Source organism: Orcinus orca, chromosome X (assembly GCF_937001465.1).
Source record: "Orcinus orca chromosome X, mOrcOrc1.1, whole genome shotgun sequence".
Classification (NCBI taxonomy): Eukaryota; Metazoa; Chordata; class Mammalia; order Artiodactyla; family Delphinidae; genus Orcinus; species Orcinus orca.
In genome coordinates, this window is record NC_064580.1 from 103,842,175 (window position 1) to 103,860,069 (window position 17,895).

The following is a 17,895-nucleotide window of genomic DNA, read 5'->3' on the forward strand; positions in this document are numbered from 1 at the left end:
ATGCAGGCGACACAGGTTCGAGCCCTGGTCCGGGAGGATCCCACATGCCATGGAGCAACTAAGCCCGTGCGCCACAACTACTGAGCTCGTGCGCAGCAACAGAGACCCAACGCAGCCAAAAATAAATACATAAATTTATTTTAAAATAAATTTTAAAATGCATAATTTTAGTTCACAGGCCATACGAAAACAGTCAGCAGACCAGTTTGCCAATCCCTGGCTCACATGATTCCTACTCTGAGGACTGGCACCACAGAATAGTATATGAAGATGCTTTTTATGGGACTTCCCTGGCAGTCCAGTGGTTAAGACTGCACGAGTTCGATCCTTGGTCAGGGAACTAAGACCCTGCCTGCATCGTGGCATGCCCCCCACCCACAAAAGCCTTTTATTTTAAGAAGGTGCTACCCTCAGGTATGAGGATGACACATACATGCACTTCCCATAACAGTAGGTATAAGAGCTGCAAGTTACAGGGAGCTATTAAACAACAAAATCTAAAAAAACCAGTTCCTTACTTTTACTAGACATACTTCTAAGTACCTGGTAACTAGAGAACATTTCTATCATTGGACAGTCCTGTGTTACATCTGATAGGAGGAGTATTTATTCAGTACATCATCACAAACCAGAATAATACAATAACAGTTCCAACAAAAGGTTCACATGTTTATTACAGAGCTACACAGTGAGCAGTGATGAGGAAAGCTCAAGAGGAGAGAGCATCAAACACAGGCAGCTGTTCCAGACACTAGTGATGTTCTGATAATGTGTGTGAATTCATATGTGAGGCTCATTATAGACCCAGCTTGGTTCTTCTCCAATGTCTTCTCTTAGAGTTGTACCTACACAGAAGGAAATCACAAATTACAAAGGCAGTCTGACCTCAATTTAGCTGCTCTTACTGACCACAAACCTTGCCTTGAAGTACCATAAAAATCTTTGAAAGAAAAAGCGTTCCACTTTCCCTACCGTTAACAAGTTTGGAGCTCTTTTTGGAGAGTAAAAAACGATTTGCTAGATGTGTTAAAGAACTAGTCAAAGCAATTTTTTACCTCTCAAAATGATTCCAGGCTAAGGAAAACATACACTGGTTCCTTATAGGGACTAAGTAGTGGAGAAGCTCTCTCCTCTCCCCAAGTGTACGCTCATTCACTTTTGATTCAACAGACCTGGGGTAGACCCAGAGACATATAACCTCCCCTTCTAAATTATGTCAAAACCAGTAATTCTACATAATAGGTCACACATACAAAAAAGCTCTTGCATAATTTTAATACTACATTAACACCCTCAGTCACTTCAATACCACAGCCAAGTTATTTGCAGAGCTAAGGCCATCTCAGAAATGTTCATGTCAATCTGTCATGATTTTACCCCCATAAAAGGCAAAATCAAAAATGATCAACACAGATTTTCTTTCAGCAGGATTATGTCAGTACTTCCACGAAACGGAGCACTGTAATTGCAACCTGCTTTCAATACATTTTAAAAGTTAGACAACACACACACAAAAAGGCAGACCACAGAGCAAGAGACCAGCATCTGATAACTGCAGGTACCCTCTATTGAGCTAGGCACTGAGCTTTATATACATTTCTTTCACTCCTCACAACTATAAAGGCAGGTCCTAACATCATTGGATGAGGACACGATAAACCAAAGGTTGCAATTAATTGGCCTATAAAGCTACAGTGGGTGGTGATTTCACATGTGTAACTGGCTAAATGAATTAAGGAAATGGGCCTTCCATCTTATGTTCTGGCTCAGACTGAAGACAAGGAAATTAACAAATATTGGAGGAGTGTCTGCCCCTAAGCTCAGCTGTGGGCTGACTGTGTCCAGAAACCCAGAAGAAGCACATTAAAAAAAAAAACCCCAAAAGAATTTCAGAATGGTGGCTCAGGACGAATTAAACTGCATATAACTTTCAATTGTGCATTTACACCCCCAAAGTAATCCTAAGTTCAACAAAACACAAGGGTGGGGAGTGTTTGCCTTTACCTGATTTTATTACCAGTTTTCATTCGAATCCATTGGGGAATGGGACGATTCTGCTTTTGTTTCTTAGCCAGAAATCTCTTGATCCTGAAAGTCTTGTGAGAAGACTGGGAAGGAAATGCAATCAATTTAACAGCAATACCAGAACTTGCTCCAATGATTCAAAGTCAAGAACTCCCTAAATCCAACAAATATTCAAATGCTTAACATATACCAAGAACAACCCTCTCGATGCTAAACCCATCACTGCCCTTTGCTTTGTTCCTCACTTCTCCGGAGGCAGATACCATAATTCCCACTGTTCAAAGAAAAATCAGTAGTCAGGGAGGTAGGTAACCTGCCCCAAAGCAGAGTATTAATGTGCAGATTTGGCTGGGATTCAAACCCAGGTCCTCTCTGCTCCAAGGCTAGGGCGTGTTCCAGTCTTCCCTGCTGTCAACCCAGGACTGAGAGGACTATAGTCAGAGATGGCGGGGACTAAAGCACGTGGTTTTCAGGAACAATCCCTTGCAAGTCAGTGAGTCTCAGCGCACTATTTTATACACCAGAGTACTGGGACTTCCCTGGTGGTCGAGTGGTTAGGATCCCACGCTTCCACTGCTGGGGACCCCGGTTCGATCCCTGGTCGGGAATCCAAAAAGCCACACGGAGCGGCAAAAAAAAAAAAAAAAAGATTTACACAAAGTCCCTGACTTTCGGTAAATCTGTTCTAGCCCTCTGACCATTTTGGTATTAATTCTAACTCTATTTAAAACGTCACTTTCCCAAGGATGACTTTCCCAGCTTCCCGTCACATTCAGAGCACATCACCCCTTGATCCAGGCGTTTCTACGAGGTGACGTTCAAGTCCCTTAACAAAGGGCTAAAAAGTCCTGTAATCTCATAGCGTGGAAGGATCCTGGCACCCAAGTAAAAACACTCTTCGAAAACCAGCAGCCTACATTGCCTTTTCGATGCCAGGAACATCCCGCGTGTCGCAGGCAGCCCGAAGTCAGGCCACGATTTCTGGGGTACCCCCTCGACTTCTCTTCTTGCCCCCGAAACAGAGTTCGCTCCGGGAAAAACGGGAATCCCTGCCCGCCTGAGCAGTGGCCTGGAGCACAGAGCGCCCCTTCGGACCTCGCGGGGCCGGCACAGCCCGCCCCTCCCCAGGTGCTCGCTCGCTTCCCAGCAGGCCCGCGGACTGGAGCCGTGGCCCAACTCCATCTCCTCTGGAAAAGGCCTTAAAAAGGGTCCCGCACATCGGCGCAGCCCGCGGCACCGGCGAGCTCGCGGGGACCTCAGATCTCGGAAAGCCACCCCAGACCCGATGGTAATGGATGGACTTACCATGGCGATGATCAAATCCAGCCGCAGATAGAATGGAGGACAAGAGAAAAGAGGGAGAATCAAGCGGAAGTACGTGTTTTAGAGGGCGCCGCCGGGGGCCGGGCTTGGGGAGGACACGCCATGAGCCAACCATCGCCCCCTGGCGGCCGCTCTCTGCGCAAGCTACCGTGAGGCCGTGGGAAACTGCGCTCATTCGTGCGAAATGGAATTCCCTTTGCTTCAGTTCCGTAATCGGGTTTTTCAGGACCCCGTTAGTGTGCCAGGGGCACCCTGTGTCATGGGTGAGACACACAGTCCGTGATAACTGCCAAGGCAGAAACCCTTCCGAAGGCGGGAGGAGCGGAGTGGGCGGGGCTATCTCCAAGGAGGGCGGGGAAGAGGTTATGTCCCGGCGCAAGGGACTTCGGTCCTGCGTTTGGGAGGGAGCGCGCCTAGGGGTGGGGGCTGGGAACGCCCCGCCGGAGTGGACTAGGGGGTTGGCCCCCGGCTCTTTCTCGGCGGTTGTGTCCACTAGGCTGGGCCGTGCGGGATGGGAATGTACAGTGGTGTTGGCCATGGGGCATTAGACTAGGCAAGAGGCTGCCAATCAAGGGGTTTTTTTTTCCTTTCCAGTTATATTGAGATATAATTGACATACAGCACTGTATAACCAATCAAGGTTTTACACAACGCAGAGTACTAAGGATCACGGCCCCAATCAAGGTTTTAAACTGAGAAAGTTCTGGACAGAACATTCCCTTGGCTGCTAGGAAGCTCAGACTGACTTTGTAACCCACCTTTGGCAAAATGTACAGGAATTAATGGCACACGTTTTGGATGTTAATGTTCCCCGTTTTCATCTTTTTCTTCTCCCCATTTAGGAATAAAGATCTCTACAGTCACTTCAAGCATTTTTGCACCAATAGATTAAGGTAAGGGTTTTTAACCTGGGGTCCACAAGGGTCAATGTATAGAATTCACAGGGTACGAACGTGGATGGAAAAAAAATCACAACTTCGTTTTCATCAAACTCTGAAATGTAGTGCTTTCTTTATTTACAAATGTAGACAACAAACTACAGTGACATTAGCAGTACCTGTGACTTGGTCACCAATAGAAATCAAAGATGGTTTCATATCACACTGCAGTTGATGCAGATGTCTCGAAATATCATTTATGTACTCATCACTTCTTTGAAATTACAGTAGACCCACAAGAACTCTGTTAATCCTGTATGTTGCTATAGTACACATTTCTTTTAGAAAATATTTTGATAGCTGTATCGCAGTGTGATTGGTTTTCTTTATCATCCTGTGTACTTTGTTTTATGCATTTAAAAACATTCTGAGAAGGACTTCCCTGGTGGCGCAGTGGTTAAGAATCTGCCTGCCAATGCAGGGGACACGGGTTCGAGCCCTGGTCCTGGAAGATCCCACATGCCACGGAGCAACTAAGCCCGTGCGCCACAACTACTGAGCCTGCACTCTGGAGCCCACGGGCCACAACTACTGAAGCCCGCGCGCCTAGAGCCCGTGCTCCGTACCAAGACAAGCCACCGCAATGAGAAGCCTGCGCACCGCAACGAAGAGTAGCCCCCGCTCGCCGCAACTAGAGAAAGCCTGCCTGCAGCAACGAAGACCCAATGCAGCCAAAAATAAATAAATAAAATTTATTTAAAAAAACCACAAAACGATTCTGAGGGACTTCCTTGGCGATCCAGTGGTTAAGAATTGCCTTCCAATTCAGGGAACGCGGGCTCGATCCCTGGTTGGGGAACTAAGATCCCACATGCTCCGGGGCAACTAAGCCTGTGTATCACAACTACTGAGCATGTGAGCCACAACTAGAGAGCCGCGTGCCAAAACAAAGGATCCCGCATGTCACAATAAAGATTCCGCATGCCGCAACTAAGACCCAACGTAGCCAAAAATAAAATAAAATACATTTTTTTAATTCTGAAAATAAGTCCAGAAACTTTCTCAGACTGCCAAATGGTTCTATGGCACAAAAATGGTTTCGAATCCCTGGATTGGGGTAGTGACAGATGGTAGAACAAACAAACTAAGTAGGAGGCTTTGGAAATAGCCTAAACAAGAAGTGATGGTGGGGGGCTCCCACGGTGGCACAGTGGTTGAGAGTCTGCCTGCCAGTGCAGGGGACACGGGTTCGAGCCCTGGTCTGGGAGGATCCCGCATGCCGCGGAGCGACTGGGCCCGTGAGCCACAACTACTGAGCCTGCGCGTCTGGAGCCTGTGCTCCGCAACAAGAGAGGCCCGTGCACCGCGATGAAGCGTGGCCCCCGCTCTCCGCAACTAGAGAAAGCCCTCGCACAGAAACGAAGACCCAACACAGCCAAAAATAAATAAATTAATTAATTTTTTTAAAAAAAGAGTTAGATAAATAAATAAATTTATTTTTTTAAAAAAAAGAAGTGATGGTGGCACAAAGTAAGGTAGTCACCATGACGTTGAATAAGAAGAAACAAGATCAAGAGGTGATTGTGGTACCCGCTTCGGCAGCACATATACTAAAATTGGAAGGATACAGAGAAGATTAGCATGGCCCCTGCGCAAGGATGACACGCAAATTGGGGCAGCGTTCCATATTTTTTTGAATGTTCTCAAATGGTTACATATGTGGGGAAAAAAAAGGTGATTGTGACATAAAGTTAACAGGTCTTAGTCCCAGGTCTCTGCCTTGGGCAACTGGATGCTGGTGCCTTAGATCTAGAGAGGGAATACAGAAACCATAGGAAGCTTGAGCCCAATTTAATAATTACCGGGGTTTTGTTTGCTTTTTGGCTACGCCATGTGGCTTTCGGGATCTTAGTTCCCCGACCAGGGATCAAACCTGTGCCACCTGCAGTGGAAGCACGGAGTCCCAACCACTGGACTGCCAGGGAATTCCCGAATAATTACCAGTTTTTAACAGCAACAGTTTAGTTACTTTAATCCCACCCAGTTTTTAGATTCAGACCCTCATCCAAATTTACATTTAATTCAAGTGAGACCTTGGGCTTCTTACCTTGGATTTTTATTATTTACTTAAGAGCCAGTATTTTCTTTTTGGTGACCAGAAGGAAGGAGCAACAAATAAGCCTTTAGTAGATGAATTATCATCGTCATCATCATCGTCATCATAGCTACCATTTCCTCCGGTTTAGAGTGGGACTGACACTGTGCTAAGAGCTTATATAAATCATCCTTTTAATTCTTACAGCTTTATAGGACACTTGTTGTTCTTTCCTTCTGCATTGCATGGCACCCGCTCTGAGTTTCTTTTGCTGATTCTTCCTTATCTCACTTACTTTTTAACATTGGAGAGCCCTGAGGTTCAGATTTGGACCTCTTCTCTTTTCTATATACACTCCCTTCCTTGGTGACCTCATCCAACATCATGGCTTTAAATGTTTTCTTGGACTTCCCCCGAGGCCCAGTGGTTAAGACTCGGCGCTTCCACTGCAGGGGCCACGGGTTTGATCCCTGATCAGGGAAGTAAGATCCCGCATGCCACACAGCACGGCCAAAAAAAAGAGAAAAGTTTAAATACTCTCTTGGTTGACGACACCCAAATGTATGTCTCCAGCCTGGATGTCTCCTTGAACTACTACCTTCAACGTCCCCACCTGGATGTCTAATAGATGTCTTTAAACTTAATGTGTCCCAAACAGAACTCCTGATATTTCACCGTCAGCTGGCTCCCTCAAAAGTCCTTCCCATCTCAGCAGATGGCACCTCCATTCTTCCTGTTGCTTAGGCCAAAATTTATTTTCCACTCTTCTCTTTTTAAAAAAATACTTCCTCTTTTTTAAAAAAATTTTTTTAAATTTTATTTTTAGCTGCGTTGGGTCTTCATTGCTTCGCGTGGGCTTTCTCTAGTGGTGGCGAGTGGGGTTACTCTTCGTTGCGTGCGCAGGCTTCTCATTGCTGAGGCTTCTTTTGTTGCGGAGCACAGGCTCTAGGTGCGAGGGCTTCAGTAGTTGCGGCTCGTGGGCTCAGTAATTGCGGCTCATGGGCTTAGTTGCTCCGTGGCATGTGGGATCTTCCCGGACCAGGGATTGAACCTGTGTCCCCTGCATTGGCAGGCGGGTTCTTAACCACTGCACCACCAGGGAAGCCATCCACTCTTCTCTTTTCTCTCACATCCCATATCCAATTTGTCAGCAAATCTGGTCAGTTTGACTTTGAAATTTATGCAGTACCTCAAAATGTGACTTTATTTGGAGGTAGGGTCGTTACAGAGGTAATCAAGTTAAAATGAGGCTGGCTAGGGACTTCCCTGGTGTTCCAGTGACTAAGACTCCACGCTTCCAATGCAGGGGGTCTGGATTCGATCCCTGGTCAGGGAACTAGATCCCACATACCACAACTAAGAGTTCACATGCTGCAACTGAGACCTGGCACAGCCAAATAAATAAATAAATATTTTTTAAAAATGAGGCTGCCTAGTGTGGGCCCTCATACAGTCTGACTGGTGTCCTCATCAGAAGAGATTAGGACACACAAGGAGACACCAGGGATGCTCGCGTGCATGCAGAAAGGCCATGTGAGGACACAATAGGAAGGTGGCCGGCCACCCGCGAGCCAAAGAGAGAGGCCTCAGGAGAAACCAGACCTGCTGATGCCTCGATCTCAGGCTTCTCGCCTCCAGAACTGTGAGAAACTTCCGTTGTTTAAGCCACCCAATCTGTGGTATTTTGTCATGGCAGCTCTCACCAACTAAGACAGGTGGGATCAGGACATGGGAAGTGGGGAGAAGGGCATTCCAGCTAGAAGGAACAGCATGCCACCAGTCACAAGCCAATGTGCTGTACCTCCTGATTGGCTGGAGCCAGGGAGGCAAGTTTCAGGGGCTGGAATTCCACAGAGCTGGGTCCCATAGGGTCAGAAAGGACAACGGCTGTGAAGAGGCTCCCGGATTTGACATAGGGTGCTCCCTGGTGCCCTTGGAAGTTGGGCAGTATACACGGGATGTGAGGAAGGGGGCAAGAGGAGAAAGAGTGGGTGGTGAAGTGGGGGCAGGGCTTGTGGGGAGGAGAGGCTTTTAGGACGTTTGGGTGTGAAGAGGAGACAAAGGAGGGCAGTGAGAGAGGGTGGTGAGCTCAAGAATTGGTCATTTCTGAGACTTCCCTGGCGGTCCAGTGGTTACGACTCCATGTTCCCAAGGCAGGGGGCACAGGTTCGATTCCTGGTCAGGGAACTAAGATCCCACATGCCGTAGGGCGCGACCTAAAAATAAATAATAATTTTTTTTTTTTTTTGCGGTACGCGGGCCTCTCACTGTTGTGGCCTCTGCCGTTGCGGAGCACAGGCTCCGGACGCGCAGGCTCAGCGGCCATGGCTCACGGGCCCAGCCGCTCCGCGGCATGTGGGATCCTCCTGGACCGGGGCATGAACCCGTGTCCCCTGCATCGGCAGGCGGACCCTCAACCACTGTGCCACCAGGGAAGCCCCCAATAATTTTTTTTTAAAGTTTGAAAAAATGTATGTACTCAGTTGCTTATAGAAGAATTATTTCTAACAGCCCCAAACAGGAAACTATCTTTCTCCAGCTGAATGGATAAACTGTGGTATATTTACCAAGGGCTACTATACAGCAATGGTTCTCAAAGTGTGATCCAGGGAACTCTGGGGGATTCTCAAGACCCTTTTGGAGGGTCTGCAGGGTCAAAACTATTTTTTTTTTTTTTTTTTTTTTTGCGGTACGCGGGCCTCTCACTGTTGTGGCCTCTCCCGTTGCGGAGCACAGGCTCCGGACGCGCAGGCTCAGCGGCCATGGCTCACGGGCCCAGCCGCTCCGCGGCATGTGGGATCTTCCCAGACCGGGACACGAACTCGTGTCCCCTGCATCAGCAGGCGGACTCTCAACCACTGCGCCACCAGGGAAGCCCCAAAACTATTTTTATAATAATACAAAGAAGTCATCTGCTTCTTTCACTCTTGTCCTCTCACGGGTGTACCGTGGAGTTTCCAAGAGGCTCCATGACTTGTAATAACTTCATTGCTCTGACACACAATAATAGAATGTGTGTTTGTGTGTTCTTGGGTTTTAAATATTTTTCAGTTTTAATTTCTAATACAGTAAATATCGATAGATATAATCCACACAAACAAAGGCCCTTTGGAGTCCTCAATAATTTTTAAGTGTAAAGGGGTCCTAAGACTAAAACATTTGTGAACCGCTCCTATACAGCAATGAGAATGAACAGACTACAGCTACCCACAGTGGCACGGATGGATCTCACAAACATCCACAAATGTGGAACAAAGGAAGCCAGACACAGAAGCATGCATACTGTATGATTCCATTTACATAAAGACACAAACCGGACAAGACTAATCTGTGCCATTAGCAGTCAGGATAGTGGTTATCCTTGGGGGGAGGAGGCGCTGGTCATACTCTGTTTCTTGATCTGGGTGCTAGTTCTGTAGGTGTGTTCCCTTTGTGAAAATTCATCTAGCTGTACACTTCAGGTTCGTGTGCTTTTCTCTATGGGTGTTATATTTCAATATAAATTAAAAATACTTTTATATGGATCTACAGATAAAACTATAGATGAGGGCTTCCCTGGTGGCGCAGTGGTTAAGAATCCGCCTGCCAATGCAGGGGACACGGGCTCGAGCCCTGGTCCAAGAAGATCCCACATGCCGCGGAGCAACTAAGCCCGTGCTCCATGACTACTGAGCCTGCTCTCTAGAGCCCGCGAGCCACAACTACTGAAGACCCCATGCCTAGAGCCCATGCTCTGCAATAAGAGAAGCCACTGCAATGAGAAGCCCGTGTACCACAACGAAGAGTAGCCCCCACTCGCCATAACTAGAGAAAGCCCACACGCAGCAACGAAGACCCAACCCAGCCAAAAAAAAAAAAAAAAGACACACCACCATCTCTCACTTGGATCATTACAAAAATCTCCCTTCTTCTGACCTGCCCCCTACACTGTCTTTTCAACACAGCAGCCAGAGTGATCCTATTAAAACCTGTCAGATCGCATCACTCTTCTGCTCAGAGGGGCTCTAATGGCTAATTTCACTCAGGTAAAAATCCAAGTCCATACAACGGCCTGCAAGGGGCAAGTGCCATCAGGCCCTTTCACCCCGCCCACCCCCCCCCCCCCCACCTCATCTCCAGCTGCTCTCACCTTCAGCTCACTCTGTTTGGGCCACACTGGCCGTTACGTTCTTGTCTTGGGGACTTCGCACTTGCTGTTCCCTCTGCCTGGGAGCTTCCTCCGTCAGTCTCTTCAGGGCTTGATTCACACCCCCTTCTCCTTGAGGCTTTCCCTGACCGCCCTCTCCATCTAAAAGCGCAGCGTCGGGCTTCCCTGGTGGGGCAGTGGCTGAGAGTCCGCCTGCCGATGCAGGGGACGCGGGTTCGTGCCCCGGTCCGGGAAGATCCCACATGCCGCGGAGCGGCTGGGCCCGTGAGCCACGGCAGCTGAGTCTGCGCGTCCAGAGCCTGTGCTCCGCAACGGGAGAGGCCACAAGAGTGAGAGGCCCGCGTACCACAAAAAAGTAAAAAATTAAAAAATAAAAGCGCAGCGTCTGCCCTCACTGAGCGTTCCCCCCCCCCCACCCCCCCCCCACTCCTGCTTTATTGTTCTCCGTGGAGCTTACAACACCACGTATATTTTTTTCTTTTTTTTTTTAAGTTTTGGCTGCATAGCATGTGGGATCTTAGTTCCCCAATCAAGGATCAAACCCAGTCCCCTGCATTGGAAGTGCAGAGTCTTAACCACTGGACCACAAGGGAAGTCCCTATTTTCTTTCTTTATTGCCTGACTCCCTCCCTAGAATGTAAATTCCATGAGGGCTTGGATTATGTGTTTTGTTCACTGCTGTCTTCTCCGAGCCTAGAACAGTGCCTCACACATAGCAGGTGCTCAATAAATATTTAATGAATGAATGAATCAACAAATGAAGTCAAATACCTCAAACAGACAAAACAGAAGAACAGGCCCCTCAGGGCAGTTGACAGCTTCACTGTTTGACTTGGACACTTCTTGTTTGAGGAACCCCTGAAGCACTTCTGCCCAGCCAAGAGGGTTCCTCAGAGTAGAGCTTCAAAATGACTGCTGAAGGCAAATGGGAGCCGTTGAAAGCTTTTGAAGGGCAAGCAGCAGTTATGTGGTTATTTTAGAAAGATCGCTTGGGCAGCTGTGCCGAGAGCAGATGGTAGCGGAGGTAAGAGTGGAAGCAAGGAGACCCACGGGGGCCACTGCTGCAGTCCCAGCACAAAGATGCTCTTTTTTGTTGCAGCTGCTTCCCAGTCCCTCCCAGTCTCTGTCATTCCTTGCAGATTTAGCTCCTGGCTCACTGCCGCTCTCTCCAACACTGCTCCTTGTCACGGTTCCTGGTGAATTCAGTACCCACTTGCGGCCCCTTGGCTTCCTCTCCTCCGGTGACCCCGTCCTCCGCTGCACCGCAGCCACTTGCTCCCTTGCCAGCCCTTTGACCTTGGCATGATCCCACTCTCTGCTGTCCTTGCAGCTGACTTTCTCTAGGACCCCAGCACTGACGACGATGCTCCCACCCCACCGGGACCACCCCTCCATTGAAGCTATGCCATTTCCCTGTTCCTTCCGCTGCCCCTCCGTGTCTCCTCTTCCCTCCTTATTTAGCTTAAATTGTATCAGCCGCTCACTCGTCCGCACCCTGCCCTTCTTTGTACTTGCCTGGAGAGACCGTAACCCTAGTAAATCCAGTCCTCCACCTGCCCGACAGCCTGTGCTGCTGACAGCTGAATGAGCCTGGAGGAAACCGACTGACCTCGCTCCGGGTTCACAACCACTGACTTCAAGTGGGCCCTGAAGACTACGCCACAGTTCTACATTTCTCCAGTGCAGCCACCCTCCCATTCTCCTAGAGCAGTGCTCCTCAAGCTTTAATGTGCACATGAGTCACCTGGGGATCTTCGTAGACTACAGATTCTGACACCTTCCCAGGTGACCTGCATGCTGCGGGCCTGTGATCAGCAAGGGCCTAGGCCAGGGGCTGGCAAACATTTTCTGATGGCAAATATTTTAGGCTCTGCAGGCGACATATATATATGATGTTTATTACAACTATTCAACTCAGCTGCTGTAGCTAGACAGTACATAAACTAGTGGGTGTGACCAGGTTCCAATAAAATTTTAGTTACGGAGACTAAAATTTGAATTTCGTAGAATTCTTTTGTATCACAAAATATTATTCTTTTGATTTTTTCCATCATTTACAAATATAAAAGCCATTCTTAGCAGGCTGTACACAAATAGGCAGTGGCCAGGCTTGGTTCACTTTTGGCCTAAATGACAGTTTTAACCCTTCTTCCTCCATTCTCACTCTCAGGGATGCCCTTGCTTCCTAGCCACCGAGAAAACTTCAGCAATGACAGGAGAACTTCCATAATTCACCTACCACATCCCAGCTACCAGCACTGTATTCGAATCCTCTGCCTTCATCCCGTTCCTACAATGGATCCTAACCCCCGTCACCTATTCAGAAACCTGCCTCTGGCAGTTCCTCCCTTTCTGTCCCTGCTTTTCCCTGGATTGTTCCCATCAACACACAAATAAATACGCCGTTGCTTCTCCCATCTTAAAAACCTGCTCTTTACCTCGACTCCCTTTCCAACTACTGCTCTTTTCCTTCCTTTACAACAAAACTGAAAGATTTGTCTATATTTACTACTTCCAATTACTCTCCTCATTCTTTTTTTTTTGAGCTATAATTCACATACCATAAAATTCACCATTTTAAAGTGTACAGTTCAGTGGGTTTTAGTATGTTCACAAGGTTGTACAACCACCACTGGTATCTAATCCAGAACACTTTCATTACCCCCAAAAGAAACCTGTGCCCATTAGCAGCCACTCTCCATTCCCCTTCTCCCCCACAGCCTTAGGCAACCACTAACATACTTTGTTTCTATGGATTTGAATATTCTGGCCGTTTCATATAAATGGAATCATACATTATGTGGCCATTTGTGTCTGGCTTCCTTCACAATTTTTCAGGGTTCCTTCATGTGGCATGTGTCAGTAATTCTTTCCTTTTTATGGCTGAATAATATTCCACTGTGTGGACATAATCATTTTGTTTATCCATTTATCAGTTGATGGACACTAGGGTTGCTTCTGTGTTTTGGGCTATAATGAATAATGCTATAAACAGTGGTGTGCAATTATGTTTGAGTAACTGTTTTCAATTATTTTGGATATATACCTAGGAGTGGAATTGCTGGGTCATATGGTAACTCTGTTTAACCTTTTGAGTAACTGCTGGGGTATTTTCCACAATGGCTACACCATTTTACATTTCCTCCAACACTGCATGAGAGTTCACATTTTTCTCGCTAATGCTTATTATTTTCCATTAAAAAAAATTACAGCCATCCTAAGTGGGTACCCATCCTTTCTGGAGCCCACTCCAATCAGGTTTTCACCTAGCACTCAAGCTGAAACTGTACTTAAGATCATCAGTGACCTCTGTGTTGCTAAATCCTAAGTTAATTTCTCGGATCTGATCTGACCTATCAACATTTATCTTAGTTGACCTTTCCTTAGAATACTTTCTTCACTTGGCTTCCAGGACAGAACACTTGGTTTTCTTCCTATCCTTCTGCCTGCTCCTTCAGAATCTCTTTTTTCTGGTTCTTCTTTATCTCATTTCCTCCTCAACTCTTTATTCAAAAGTCATCTTCTCGGGACTTCTCTGGTAGTCCAGTGGCTAAGACTCTGTGCTCCCAATGCAGGGGGCCCGGGTTTGATCCCTGGTCAGGCAACTAGATCCCACATGTATGCCGCAACTAAGAGTTCACATTGCCACAACTAAAGATCCCGCATGCCGCAACGAAGATCCCGCACGCAGCAACTAAGACCCGATGCAGCCAAATAAATAAATATTTTAAAAAGTCATCTTTTCATTGAAGCCTTTCAACCCCTATCCATGAACATCATACTCCTTTCCCCTGATTTATTTTTTCTCCTAAGCACCCGTCACTTTCTAACAATACATATTTTGCTTGATTTATTTACTTTCTCCACTTCAATGTAAGTACCATGAAGGCAGGAATTTTGTCTGTTTCGTTCACTGATGTAATTCCAGAATCTAGAACATGAATGGTACATGGTGTGTGCTCAAAAATTGGCAAATGAATAAGTGACTGCATGAATGATGGCAGCTTGAACTAGGGCAATGAAGGCCTGGAGAGGAGGGAGATGAATGGCACAGGATGATTGAGCGGCCTTGGGGAGTGAGGATGGAATCAGACATGATCCTCAGTGCTGAGTGAGTAGGTGGTTCACATCCTCTGTGAAGCAGGAGGATGGGAGGAACGTTGAGTTCAATTTGGGGCCAGGGATATTTGGGGTCATTGGGTGATGTCCGGTAGGGAGCTGCATCTGAGATCAAGGGATTGGTCAGGGCTGGAGGTATGGAGGATAGCCTTAAAGTCTGGAAATATAGATAATACATCATGCATTACAGTAGCAATAAACAATCATGTATTTAACCATGCCTCTGTAGTATAAGCTTAATAAATATTTGGTGGATGAATAAATGAGCTCTGTGAGATTTCTAAGGATGGCCAATCCTAGGTATTGTCGGTACATATTTTCTAAGAATTCACCAAATCTCAGCCTGTCTTTGCTACCTTGCCTTCCTTAATAAGGATATAAATGGTCATAATAAATTTTTGTCATGTAGAGAACAGTCCCAGAGACAGTAAAGAAAATTCTGGGCCACCTCCATAAAAACATGCAACATATAGAGCCTCTATATACCAACAAAAGGCCACAAAACTCCTCTATTCTTTCTCCTATGGAACTAGTTGAGATAAGGTCTGTGAATACCATAGGAAGTTAGATCTTAATTTATTTTTTAATTAATCAATTTTTTTAAAGGGTTTGCGATTTTTTTTTAAAGGAACTCCTTTATTTATTTATTTATTTATTTATGGCTGTGTTGGGTCTTCGTTTCTGTGCGAGGGCTTTCTCTAATTGCGGCAAGCGGGGTCCACTCTTTTTTTTTTTTTTTGCGGTACGTGGGCCTCTCCCTGTTGTGGCCTCTCCCGTTGCGGAGCAACAGGCTCCGGACGCGCAGGCTCAGCGGCCATGGCTCACGGGCGCAGCCGCTCCGCGGCATGTGGGATCTTCCCGGACCGGGGCACGAACCCGTGTCCCCCGCATCGGTAGGCGGACCCTCAACCACTGCGCCACCAGGGAAGCCCGGGGGCCACTCTTCATCGCAGTGCGCGGGCCTCTCACTATCGCGGCCTCTTTTGTTGCGGAGCACAGGCTCCAGACGCGCAGGTTCAGTAATTGTGGCTCACGGGCCTAATTGCTCCACGGCATGTGGGATCCTCCCAGACCAGGGCTCGAACCCGTGTCCCCTGCATTGGCAGGCAGATTCTCAACCACTGGGCCACCAAGGAAGCCCTAGATCTTAATTTATAATCAGAGTTAAATTACTGCCTCAGGACTACCTTGTATATGCCTGCTGGGCAAGGAGGTGTGGTTCCCGATTTTGAAGGCATGAAAGCCTCATGAATGCCCAAGCCACTCCCTTTTCACTGCCCTGGAGGTAGCTATTCCCACTGCCCTTACTCCTTGAATTTCTCATGCCTACTTCCCTTAGAATCGCTTCTCTCCACCAGAGCAGCAAACTCTCCAGGGCTGTCAGCATCTGGAGGGTGGGGACCTTGTTTACAACTGTGGCCTTAGTGCCAACACATAGGAGGTGCTTGATGAATGTTCAGATATCCAGTGTCTGAGCTGTCTCCATCCTGTCTTTATTTCCAAAGAAATCAAACCTGTGTCTGAAGAAGGCAAAAATGGAATCAACTGCTTATCAAGAGGGAGGGCCCTCCTGCAGTCTCAGCAGTTTGTCTGGTTTAGGGATTTTCTTCAACAACACCTGGCAGCTTAGGGGAAGGAGACTCCCACCCCAGGCCGTCATCACAGCCCCTCTCAAATGGTGCATTGTGCCCTGGTTATTTCTGGTTGTCTCTTGACACCACTGGCCCATGGTTCCTCAAGGACAAGGACTTGAGTCCTTGAACCCCAGGGCCTCCACACAGTCAGTGACTAGTAAATGTTAAGTGAATACATAAGTGAATGGAAGAAATTTAAGAGGGGGTGGGAAGGGGCTTCCCTGGTGGCAAAGTGGTTGAGAATCCGCCTGCCAATGCAGGAGACACGGGCTCGAGCCCTGGTCTGGGAAGATCCCACATGCCGTGGAGCAACTAAGCCCATGCGCTACAACTACTGAGCCTGCGCTCTAGAGCCTGCGTGCCTAGAGCCTGTGCTCTGCAATAAGGGAAGCCCCCAGTTGCCACAACTAGAGAAGGCCCACATGCAGCAATGAAGATCCAATGCAGCCAAAAATTAATTAATTAGTTAAAAGAAAAAAAGAGGGGGTGGGGAAGTGTGGTTTAATGAGTTGGACTGGGCAGCAAGTAGAACAAGAGAGGGAGGCACTGACATGAAAACAACTGTGAGAGGGCTGGCAACGGGCCCCAGGCTGGGTACAGAGGCAAGTGATGCCAACTCATGACTGATGGTTCTGGGGTGATGCTTCTCCTAAGCTGCCAACAGGTTCCCTTTTCACCTGCCTTCTCAGGAAACCTACACTAGTGGTTATCACTTCCCCTGGGTATTCATCCTTTCTCAGTTCTTTCCTTTTGGCTTCTAAACATGCTTTAGTATTTCTCATATTAAAAAAAATCCTTCCCCAATACCCTTTATCATCACCATTTTTTCACTGCCAAACTTCTCTGAAAAGTTGTCTATGCTGTTTCCATTCTCAGCCCAGTCTGGCTTTCATTCCTTATCATTCCAGGTCATCAATGATTTGTAAGTCACTGAATCCCATGGCCTTTTTTTAAAAAAATATTTTTTGGCTGTGCCACATGGCAGGTGGGATCTTAGTTCACAGACCAGGGATCGAACCCCCACCCCCTGCAGTGGAAGTATGGAGTCTTAACCACTGGACCGCCAGGGAAGTCCCCCCATGGCCTTTTTTCAGGCATCACACTTGACCTTCCAGCAGCATCCAACCCTGATGGCCACTCCCCTTCTTCATTCTTATCCTTGGGTTAGGTAATATAATACCAGTCTTCTGGTTTTTCACCTACTCTCTGGCTACTCCTTTTCTGTCTTTATACATTTCCTTACCTGTACAGTATCCTTAGAGTTCTTTAAGGCTGGGCCTTAGGCCTGTTTCTGTTCTTTCTCTACTCTCTCCCCCTAAGTGATTAAATCCAGGCCCATGGCTTCAATGATCACCTAAAAATAGATGAATTCCAAACCTGTATCTCTAGCCCAAATCTTTTCTCTGAGCTCCAAGACCTGTATATCCAACTGCCCCCATCTCCATTTCCCACCTGCCACTCACCCTCACTGTAACATGGTTTCTGCCTCACCAGTTCACACGTGCCTCAATACTGCCAAATCCAGTGAACAGTGCACATTTCTTATCTTTCTTAATCTCTCTGTGGCATGGGACACTGCCAGCCATTCTCCTCCTTGAAAATACCCCTTCCATTATGCCAGTACTCTCTCCCAGTTGAGGACCATTCTCTTTCAATCACCTTCGATGGCTCGTC

General features: G+C 47.2%; 1 protein-coding gene and 2 non-coding genes across 3 annotated transcripts; 1 reads left to right on the plus strand and 2 right to left on the minus strand.

Moving 5' to 3' along the window:
• Window positions 1–656: 656 nt before the first annotated feature.
• On the minus strand, window positions 657–3,470 carry RPL39 (ribosomal protein L39). The gene is made up of 3 exons (XM_012535192.3): window positions 3,331–3,470; window positions 2,005–2,108; window positions 657–845 (listed from the first exon to the last, which is right to left on the minus strand). The coding sequence occupies exons 1-3, from the start codon at window positions 3,331–3,333 to the stop codon at window positions 797–799; spliced, it is 156 nt and encodes a 51-aa protein (XP_012390646.1). The 5' UTR covers window positions 3,334–3,470; the 3' UTR covers window positions 657–796.
• Window positions 1,347–1,479, minus strand: LOC117203663 (small nucleolar RNA SNORA69). Its single transcript, XR_004486517.1, has one exon. It is a non-coding gene; the product is annotated as a small nucleolar RNA SNORA69 (small nucleolar RNA).
• Window positions 3,471–5,809: 2,339 nt separating the features above from the next.
• On the plus strand, window positions 5,810–5,919 carry LOC117203666 (U6 spliceosomal RNA). The gene has a single exon (XR_004486520.1). It is a non-coding gene; the product is annotated as a U6 spliceosomal RNA (small nuclear RNA).
• Window positions 5,920–17,895: the final 11,976 nt, after the last annotated feature.